We start from the raw sequence: 11,069 nt of genomic DNA, 5'->3' as shown, positions 1-11,069 counted from the left end.
ACACACAGACACATACTCACACACACACACTCACACACAAAGACACACACATACTCACACACAGACACATACTCACACACACACACTCACACACACACTGTCACACAGACACACACACAGGCACATACACACTCACACACACCGACATACACACTCATACATAGACACACACACAGACACTCACATACACACACAGACACACACAGACATACACACTCCCACACACAGATACACACACATGCTGCACACACACACACCTCTAGTTAAGTAAAGTGCATTTTTTAAAAGATACCTAACTGGACATAAAGGATGTATATTTTTGACTGTATATTCCAGGTTTGCAATGACGTTTATTTAGACGTATATATCCTGAGATAGGGCAGGCCCAGGCTGTGCTCATGAGTATTTGGGGCTTGTGGTAGGACTGGGGGCTCTGACTCATGGCATGTACAGATTCCTCCAATGGCTAATTTCATGTAACCAGTGTGAACGCATGTAAGGGCTGGGTATTCCAGACCAGCCTTCACATGGCTCTTTGCTGTCCCCTCTACAAAGTGGTGGCTTGCTGACCTGGCACACCCACGGGTACGCCTGAACTCAATGCCATCATTTCCAGATGGGAGCCTTCCCAGACATGAGGCTGTGCTCATGAAACCTCGTATAATCAAGTCACTGGGGGTTGTGAGTCAGGGAGTCCTTTGTGAACTTTGTCTCATTGCAAACATCTGCATAGCCCAGGCTTATTTAAAGGATTATCAGGCTGTAGGAGTCTTGTTCCTTTTTAAATCATAAGTCACTGGTTTGAGGAGTGATTATCTTAACACATTACACATTAAGTCAGGTTATAGCTTTCAGCTTCCTGCCGTTACTCTTTGTCTTCGCTGGTCCAGCAAGTGCGGTGGGATGCTTGCCTTCTGAGCTCACTCACTGTAACCTCCAGCCCTGAACCGTCCACGCATTTGTGAGCATTTGATTCTAGGCCTTGATAAAAGCAAGGTTTCTCAAGCCCTGGCAGGAGTAACACTTTGCTGTGCTGTCGAGATTCGCTGTCCACCAGCCTCCCTAGATGCAGGGGCAGCATCCATTCTCCTTTCCCCCTTAGTGACAGCCAAAACCATCTCCACAAAAAGCAGAGCACTTCCTGAGAGAAGCAGCCTTGCTGAGACCATGATGCTATCTGGAAGCCAGGTCCTGGTCACAGCAAGGCATTCGGTCCCAGGTCCAGCACACAATTTCTCCTGAGAGCTGGCACTGGCCTTTCCAGAGAGTTTGGTAAATACAGTGAGATGAATTGCATCAAAAACAATTATTAAATATCAAAACGCTCAAGGTTCACAACTTAAAAGTTTGGGGCATTGAACCCTCCCTTGATACTGAAGTTTTTGAGCCACGGCGTTAATAGCATGGTTCTTCTGAATGTCTCTTCTTCATGGTGTCGCGCTGGTCACCAAATCATCCCCAATGAGAGTGTTTGCAAATCTTTATCCATGATCCACACCAGGTCACTCACCCCAGGAAGCTGGGTGTCAGACATTTATCTAAACAAGACTCATCTATATAAAAGCAAATTATTAATAATTGCCAGACATAATTAATACTCTATGCCCCTTTCTCAAATAAAATAGATTATCTCACCTCCAAAGTAGAGGCCCCAAGAATATAGGTTATACCGCTGGAGCATGGTTTGCATTGTTAGCTAGCAGTCACATCCTTACTCACTGATTGGCATAGATTCATTGCACATACCGGTTTGCAGGTTTCCATGCTTCCTAAGTACTTTTGTACATAAATCTTCCACGTACCTTAACACACCCACTCTCTCACCCTCTCCTCTCTCCCACCATTCTCACTCATTGCCCCAGAGAGGCTCATATCTTACTTAAATATTGTATATGAATATAAGGTTATACATCTGTGGAAAATACAGGCTCTCTACAATAATAGAGAAGATGTATATTTGTTTTCTGGATCTTTTTTTTACTTACTATGATGATCTATGGTTGCATGCATACTTTGTCCTGCAAGCAAAGAGCTTGGTTCTTTACCCCCTTTCTTGCATGTGTGTGCAAATCTATCTATGTCTATGTGTGTGTGTGCATGTGTGCATGCGCATGCTTGTGTCTATCATTTTCCCATATCTGTTCACCTGATGGCCAACACCTAGGTGGATTCTGTCCCTTGGTTACTGTGAAAAGTGTTCTTTGTCTCTGCAGCATGTTGACTGAGAGTTCTCCAGGTACATATCGAGGCCAGGTGTGGCTGATGATGTGACCATGCTCACCCCTCTGTGTACAGTGATGCTCACTAGTTAGGCTGACAACAAGATTTGTGCCTCTTGCCTTTATTGCACCACCCTTGCAGGAGGGGGAGGCATCTAGAAGCCATACAGGGGAAACCCCTCATGAGGAGCCAGGTGTGCTAGCTAAGAGCACCCTGGCAGCTATGCCTACCCCACAGTGCAGAGAGCAGGGGAGCTGTCCCTCTAAGAAAAGTGCTTTGGGGAACTGCAAACTGACAATGTGCGGACAGAGGATGTACCTACACTGTCTCCTCGGACATGCTGAGGCCTGCTGTGCTTGTCTGTCTCCCTTCACCAGATACCAGATCATCTGATCCTTCACACCCCTACAGAAAACAATAAACCAATGTGTCTGACCCCACCAAAGCTCAGTCACCAGCTCTGATGCAGGTGTCCAGTCACCAGCCAGGGCCTGCTACCTTCCTAATCTATAGTTGCTACCCAGTCCAGTCTGTTAATCTCACTTGCTAGACCTACAGATGAAGCTTGGGACTGGAGAGAGACACACAGATGCTGTGGACCTGAAGGAGATGGGAATCTTAGGAGCAGAGCCCTGGCCTACCTTCTGCTATGTGGCAGGCTCCATAATCTTGTCACCCTCGTGTCTTCACCCAGCATGGTTGTCAGAAGAACATCCTGACAAGGCACCCTGCTTTTAATCTCCGACCTTCCTCACCTCTCCCAAACCCAGCCACATGTCTTCTGTGGCCTGTCACTGACTGCCACGTGTTTCTTCTGCTTCCCCTGTTTATTGCTTGGCAGGACAGAAAAGCATCACAGACAAGTGACTGTGTTCACTCAAAATAATTTAATGATAAGTACATGGATATTGCTTCCCTATAATTAAATAATACTTTAGACACAATCTGAAAACTGTGTCTGCTCCTGACGAATCAGAAAAGAAGCCTTGGTTACCAGGAGTCTAGCAGAGTTACCTCTTAAGTAGAAATCTGTTTATACTCCAGGGAGAACCCATGTGTTTAGAAGGTTGGACCCAGGAAGGCTCCAAAGGTGCTGTCTGAAGGATGACCTGCCGCATTGTCATCTTAGACCCCTCCAGTCCCCATGCTTAGAGTGGGCTCTTTGCAAAGACACCTGGCAGTACCTCCAGAGCAAGGCCTGACACCATGCCGACATGTTGCTTTCAGCTATTCGAAAAACCGCAAGCACAAAAGCCAGCCAACACTCATACACAATCGAACACACGCACTACATGCTTAATTAAATATTTTAAAGACATAAACCGAGCTAGCTAATCTCAAACTGAAATATGTTTTTAACCTTGGCCTCGACAAAGCTACCTTGGCCACAGGTCTCAGCTGATAACACGGCTGAGCAGCCAGCTGGGACCCTGACCTAGAAGCCCAGCCCGTTACTCCTACTCTCCTGGAAATAGCCTCATCCCAGATGGTAGACACAGAGAAGATATTGTAGACTGTGGTATGAACCGAGAAAGTCCTGGTTATCATCTTGAAAAAATAAGATGCTTTCCCAGAATGGCAGAACAGCTTCGATATACATAGGACCACGTTGGAACTCAGAAAAGAAAGCCCCTCGCTGCTATCTGCGGAAGGTGGGGGTCCAGGTATAGGACCAGATGATTCTTCAGTCTTAGCCATGTAGGTCTGACGGGATCTTGGAGGGTTTTTTATGGTTTTTGTTTTGTTTTGTTTTTGTTTTTTCTTTTACTTTTATGAATTAGTTCAGTTAAATGCTCTTTAAACCAAGACACCATAGAGTATAGTGGTAAGGCCTGACCCAGAGATGTCCTGCTGACAGTGTCCTGAGAACCCAGATGGACAAAAGGGAAACCAGGGCAACAGGAAAGTCTACGGTGGCTCAGGGGGTCCAGCGCGAGTGAGCATCTCTGTAGAGTAACCCATGATTCCTGAGATGTGTCTGCAGCCTACCATTCCTCCTGTGTGTTCAATGACTTCAGAATTAAATAAACAGCAAGAATATCTACCATGGTTTTTTTTTTCTCTTTCAATTACGGTACTTGAAGCCAAAATGTCTTGTCAGTTCAGTATAGGTTTTTATACAAAATATAAAGCACATGAAGAAAGGAGTGCTTCACAGCTGTCATAAAACATAAGACCATCTGCTGTTTCCACCCAGTAAATGATGGGGGAGGGGGGCTTCAACATCCACCCAGTCTCAAATTCACATGGAGGGATAAACAACAGAGCTAAATGGGAAAGTGTTGGAAGCGACCTTCCGATAAATCTCCACTGCCGGGACAGTTTGTTACCCATACAGCAGATTCCACTATACATAAAAGGGAGAGCCAACGCCACATCAAACAAGAATTGCTCTTCCAGGGTTATATTTCATTACTAGCCCAAGAACTATCCCATGTAGCCGGTCTGAGACTTTCTCAGAACTTCAGGATTCCTCAGCCTCTGTTTCTTTTTCGATTTCAGAGTATGACCTGGTTTCTGTCTACGAGGTGGACCACAACGGAGATTATGTATCCCATGACATCATGCATCACCAGCGGAGGCGGCGGCGGCGGCAAGCAGCGGCCCAGCCAGGAGGTGATGCCCTCCACCTGCAACTGAAGGGCCCCAGGCATGACCTCCATCTCGACCTGAGAGCTGCCAGCGACTTGGTGGCTCCCGGATTCATGGTGCAAACTCTCGGGAAGGGAGGCACCAAGTCTGTGCAGGTGTTACCACCAGAGGAGTTCTGCTTCTACCAAGGCTCCCTACGGTCCCAGGGGAATTCCTCAGTGGCCCTATCGACCTGCCAAGGTTTGGTGAGTATGGATAGCTGTCCACGGGGCATGAAGTGTCAATGGGGGCAGGAGAGGAGAGGCAAGACCAGGAACCCTGGAAACATTTTCACCTGTTCTGTTACCCAAGGAGACATTTTTGTGGTCTGTGACAGCAGGTGGAAATTGCCAAGCAATTTAAAATTCTTTCAAATATCCCATGCTCTTTTCTTGGGTCGATGGGGGTCTCTGTACCCACCCTTTTGTCTTCTAAAAAAGGAAAACCGTAAGAACACTTCTGTTTGAAAGGAAAGCATAAGGAGTTGTGCCCAGGTCTGAAGATATGAATGAATGATTGTTGCTGGTCTTGTTGTTGATTTCATGTGTGGGCCCACAGGGAAAACTGTAGAAACTGTCATTGTTTTGAACCAGTCACAGTGTTAATGACTTATTCGTCTTGGCTATTTGATGGGTTGTCTGAACCCACTAGAATGTTGTGTCGTCCATCTTGACAATGGCTGTGTACTTACAATCGGAACATTCATCCATGCTGGGTCCGTGCTGGGTCCGTGCTGGGGCCAGGCTGGGGCCGTGCTGGTCCCGTCAGAATATGAATCTATCTGGTGCTTCCCTATCTCTGAGAATCTAAGCAGACATTTCTCGCAGCTTCAGGGAGCTCAGAACAAGGAGCATGTGGCCAAACTGGGATTTTGTATCTGCGTCGTTTGTCTCATTGCTATGACAAGATGCCCTCGCAAAGGGGACTTAAAGTGTCTCAGTTTTCAGTTCAGGCCATCGTGGAGGGAAAGCCACGGTGGTAGCAGATGGTGACATTACATCTACGGTCAGGAAGTGCAGGGAGACAAATCCTGGCACTCAGCTTTTTCTTCCCGTTTGTTACAGTCTAGGCCTCCTGCCCATGGAATGGTCTTCCAACTCAGTGGACCTCATCTAAATGGCCTGTCACAGGCACAACCAGAGGGTTGTTTCCATGGACACCCTCAGTCCTGTCAAATGGGCCTTAGACAGTAACCATCGCTGCGGATATCCCCTAGGCTTACCCAGGTCTGGTTTACAGAATAAGTTACAAAAAAGCTAGGGCTGTTACACAGAGAAACCCTGTCTTGAAAAACCAAAAGTGGGGATAAAAAAGAAAATACATAGTGTCAAAATATTTCTAGGTCTCGAGGATGTTAAAGATTTACCAGAAAATATGTGAGCATTGACTGCACCTCTAGAAAAGTCTTCTAGTCTGCCTTATATTGAATCTCCTCCTTGCAACGGGAGATCTCAGTCCTTGTGTCTCATCAGAAATCTGTGCTTGTGTGTGAGAGTAACAGATGCACAAAGGATGCTCACAGCCGGCTCCTTATAACACCTAAGCACATGCAAATGACAAATGTTTTAAAACACTTTTAACATATGATAGTTTCCCTTTGGTGAACGCTGATGTGCGCTGATCTCATGCTGGCTTCTATTGTCAGAGATTTGGGTTAGCGAGCGGACAAAGCATACGGGCTAGGGCGGGGGTTACCGAGAATTCTTGTCAAGCATGAAAACACATGGATGACTTATTATACACTACCAAGAAAAATAAATCTTCTGCGATTAAGGACCCAAACTTTCCAGGTATCACACACACACACACACACACACACACACACACACACACACACACAAGACATCCTTGACTTTCTTCCCAAAAGACTTTAATCCAGAAAGGGAAAGTGTCTGTGAGCTCTGCCTTTCCGAATTCAGCCACCTTGGATTTGTCCATGGAGATTTGGGAAGGTGCTTTTAGTCAGCACTGGGGATGGAGGTGCAATGATGACCTGGGGGTTCCCAGAAGCAGAGCCCCCCACAGTAGCTTGGTTACTCCCTTTAATATGCCCGTTAGTCTAGATAATTGGCAGCAGCTTGAAATTTTTATTGCCTTTTAACTTAGGGGAAGTAACATCCAAAGCTATAAGCATGCATTGTTTGAAGACAGAGCAGTGATAGACAGGAGACCAGAAGGCCTCCTCTGGGCTATAAACCATGGAAGCCGATATTGGGACCACAAGAATGTGCTTCATCCTTGACCAGATGCACAGAGCATAGCTTTTCTTTCTCATCTAGCAAAAGGATTAGAGGTGTTCGAGGCAATGCAGGGCAAATGAATGGCATTTTAAACAAAATCACACATGTCCTCCATCTTCAGACAATACAGACATGGAGCTGGTCCCCAAAGAGATGTGTGTTGACAAAGTTTATGTCCGCTTTCGACAAGCTGGAGTTATCTGGACTTGTCAACTGAGACAAGGCTGCCCTAAGATCAGCTGGAGGCAAGCCTACTAAAGCATTTTCTTAATGAGCAATTGATGGGGACGATCCCAGGCCCTAGCGGGTGGCGCCATCCTTGGGTTCTATAAGAAAGCAGGCTGAGGACGGTATGAAGAGCAAGCCAAGATGCTTGGTCTCTGCGTCAGTTCCTTCCTCCAGGGTCTTGCTTGAGTTCCTGTCATAACTTCCTTCCGTGATGGGCTGTGACCTAGAAGCATAAGCCAAAGAAAATCTTTCCTTCCCAATTTGCTTTTGGTCACGGTCTTTCACACAGCCATAGAAACCTTAATTGAGACAAGTTGGTAAGTCTGCTCTGCGTTCCTGATTGCGGTCACCCTGGCGTTCAAACCTCTGCACACTGGGTGACAGCGCCTTTCGTGTGCATTGTTCTACTGATCCACATATCCAGTTGAAGTCAGTGGCAGATATCAGCTCTCCCATGAATTCTCCCACTTGCTGTTTATCCTGCGGATACAACCAGGACCTCCCTGCTGTCAGGCAAACGCTTTTTCCTTCCGATGTACCCTAGACTCGAGCTGAGACTCACACAGGGTTGTTTCTCCCATTGGCCCCATGGATGCTGCTCTCCAATGGGAGGCAGGAAGCCAGAGAAGCTTTGGTGCTCTTCTTGACGTGTGTCCATGGTAATGTTGAACTTTTCTCCATGCGCTGGCAGTCAGTAAGGAGGTGGGGTCGGGGCGCTGCAAGCTCAGCTCAGCCTCTTAGAGGTCTGTGATGGGAATTTGTGAGGTAAGAGGAGAGGAGAAGCCCTTGTTAGTTTGGACGATGAGGTCAGGCTTCAGACTTCTTCGTGCAAACGTAGATTGTCTCTGTGGTTTTATGCAGGCACGTCAGGTCCTACAGGGGAAATCTTGAGCCCGTGACAGCTGACGGCCTTTACATGAACAGTCTGATTTCTGCACAAATCCAGTCTTGTAGAAACAGCTCTAAATTGTCCTCCAGCGGTATCCGGAGGCCTTTTCTGGAAAGACAGCGTAAGCACTTTGTTATCTAAAGGATTTGTATCTAGTGAGCACAGGCCGAAGCCATAGATTTCATTACTACCCATGTTTCGGCTGAGGCCAGCGGAAGTGCTGGAGGCAAGATCTGTCCAGCAGGAAATGCTGTGTGCCCTCTGCTTAACCCAACTGCTTTCCATCAGAACACATACATGCTTAAGAATGTAGTGTGTTTGCCATTCGCGAGAGAGACTGGTGTATGGCTGAAAGAAAACCCAATTTTTCAATAAGTGTGTGTGGATACACTGCCCCACCTACCTCCACCAGCACATTTGATCTCGGAAACATTCTCCTGATAGTCTTCTAGGGAATGGAGGTTACTGTGAAAGTTAATTGATAGTGCTATCCTGTAATAAATAAATATTTACTGGAAAACAAAGATTTTTTAAAAAAACTAAAATAAGCAGTTCTTGGACTGGAGAGATGGCTCAGAGGTTAAGAGCATTGCCTGCTCTTTCAAAAGGTCCTGAGTTCAATTCCCAGCAACCACATGGTGGCTCACAACCATCTGTAATGGGGTCTGGTACCTTCTTCTGGCCTGCAGGCACACACGCAGACAGAATATTGTATGCATGATAAATAAATAAATATTAAAAAAAATAAGCAGTTCTTTAGATGCTACAGTCAGAACTTTGTGTCCTGTCCATGTTAGTTCTTATTCTCAACTTGACAACACTTGGAATCACCTGGGAGAAGAAACCGTCAGCTGAGTAAATGGCCTCCAACAGGTTGGCTTGTGGCCGTATCTGTGAAAGACTGTTTTGATTGATGGTTAAGGTGGGAGACCCCAGTCCACCGTGGGTAGCACCACCCCTAGGCAAGTGGGCCTAGGCTGTGAAAGACAGACCTCAGAATGAACTGCGGAGCAAGCCAGTAAGTAGCATTCCTCCACGATTTCTGCTTGTCTTCCTCCTTGAGTTTCTGCTTTGATTTCCCTTGAAGGTAGACTTGCAACCAGAAGGTGGAACCTGAGATAAGCCCTTCCCCGCCAAGTTGATTTTAGCCATAGAGTTTTTTTTTTTATCAAGCAACAACAACAAAAAAAAGCCATCTAGAATAGTTTTAATAACAAATGACCCCCAACATGGCAGCTCTGCAGCTTGCTCACTCTGCACCCCAGAAGATGCTTGCCGTGTGAAGCAAACGGACAGATGAGGGAACAAGAAGTGTGGGCCAGAGGAAAACCAGAAAGAGGGTACCTCAGCCCGTCTTGGTAGGAAGTGGGGACTGTCCAAAAGTCCAAGCTCCAGTCTCAGGCAGAGTTTGGTTGCTATAACCAAAAATAGAGGCACAGCAAACAGTGTATGGGGAGAGGTAGCTAACACTGCTAAACTCTGGAACCCCATGACAGCACCACCAGGGAGCCCTGAAGGGAAGGATTTGACATGTTAAACCTAAGAATATTACACTGGGTAAGACCTCTCAGTGCTGAAATTATTTCTGAGCATCTTGGTAACTGCCTCCAAATATTTTGACTGAAATTACATTTTGCTAAATAAACATACACTTTCTAACAAAAATTGAGTCTGTTAGACTACATCCTCTATCAAGTTGACATCCCCATGTCAATACACTGAGCTGTGGCACCCCTGGACATCGTTGATACTTTGACAGCGTAAGAAACATCCCAGAGGGCAAGAGGAAGGGCATAAGCCCCGTTGTCTCTTTTCAGATAAGGAAGGGTTTAGTAATGAGACTTCCTGGACAAGGGTGATGATGGAAATGCAGTAAGGGTAATATTAACTTAGAGAATGGGTGTGTCCATGTAACCTACTCAGAGATAAATACTGCCTGCTTGGTTGCACAGATTTACTGAGCGTGCATGCAGCTCCGTCTTCTCACTGGAAAATGTGCAATCAGCACAGTGTAGCTATCACCACACTCTAACCTGACACAGACACACCCACTCCCCCAAACTCCATACGGTTTGCCCCCTTCCCCTGATTCCCAACCCCTGGCTTCTGTCAATGCTCGTATGCAGCTACCCTGTGGTGTCTAGAAAGCACTGATTATGTTTATAATTATGGTTATGTTTCATCATAATCATTCGCTGGCCCTAGGTCTCACAGGTTTTCATCCCCCCTCTCCTGTGATGATCCTTGAAACGGGGACGAAGGAACCCGATATGGGTATTCCCCTTGGGGATGAGCACTCTCCAATTCCTTGTTCTCAATGACCGGATGTGAGTCTCTGTGTTGATGTCATCTCCTGTAAAAAACACCCTTCTTGAGCCAGACGATGGTGGCACCCGCCTTTAATGTTACCCAACACTTGGAAGACAGAGGCAGGTGGATCTTTGTGAGTTTGAGGCCAGCCTGGTGAGTTCCAGGTCAGGCTCCAAGGTGACCCAGAGAAACCCTATCTCTAAAAATATAAAAATAAAAACGAAAACAACAACAAAACCCTCTCTGATGAGGACTGAGAATTGCGATAATACATGTGCATAATAATAAGACACTTGGATGAGTTAGTTTGGTACTATGTAAATTTTAACAATGTAAAATCTTTAGGTTCTCCTCTAAGGCCTGTGACCTTCCTAGCTATAAGTTCTTGACCGTGTTAGAGATGCCAAGCTTTTTAGACTAGCCTATGAATCCTTCAAGAGAATTTGTGTTCTTATCTTCGTGTCCTCAAATTGTTGTTATTTACTAAGTAAAATCAGTTTTCTTATAATGAATTACTGTCTTTCAAATTTATAAACAGAAATAGTACAGAT

General features: G+C 46.0%; 1 protein-coding gene across 1 annotated transcript in view; it reads left to right on the top strand.

Moving 5' to 3' along the window:
• Positions 1 to 11,069, top strand: part of Adamts16 (ADAM metallopeptidase with thrombospondin type 1 motif 16) — a 96,273-nt gene that overhangs the window by 2,662 nt on the left and 82,542 nt on the right. Inside the window, exon 3 of the mRNA XM_005356699.3 lies at positions 4,723 to 5,057. Within this exon, the coding sequence (XP_005356756.1) occupies positions 4,723 to 5,057 (335 nt within the window). The remainder of the gene's footprint in view (positions 1 to 4,722; positions 5,058 to 11,069) is intronic.

The sequence above is a fragment of the Microtus ochrogaster genome, chromosome 19 (genome assembly GCF_000317375.1).
Source record: "Microtus ochrogaster isolate Prairie Vole_2 chromosome 19, MicOch1.0, whole genome shotgun sequence".
Taxonomy (NCBI): domain Eukaryota; kingdom Metazoa; phylum Chordata; class Mammalia; order Rodentia; family Cricetidae; genus Microtus; species Microtus ochrogaster.
Note: the sequence above shows the minus strand (reverse complement) of the source record. Positions and strands in the feature narration are given on the sequence as shown.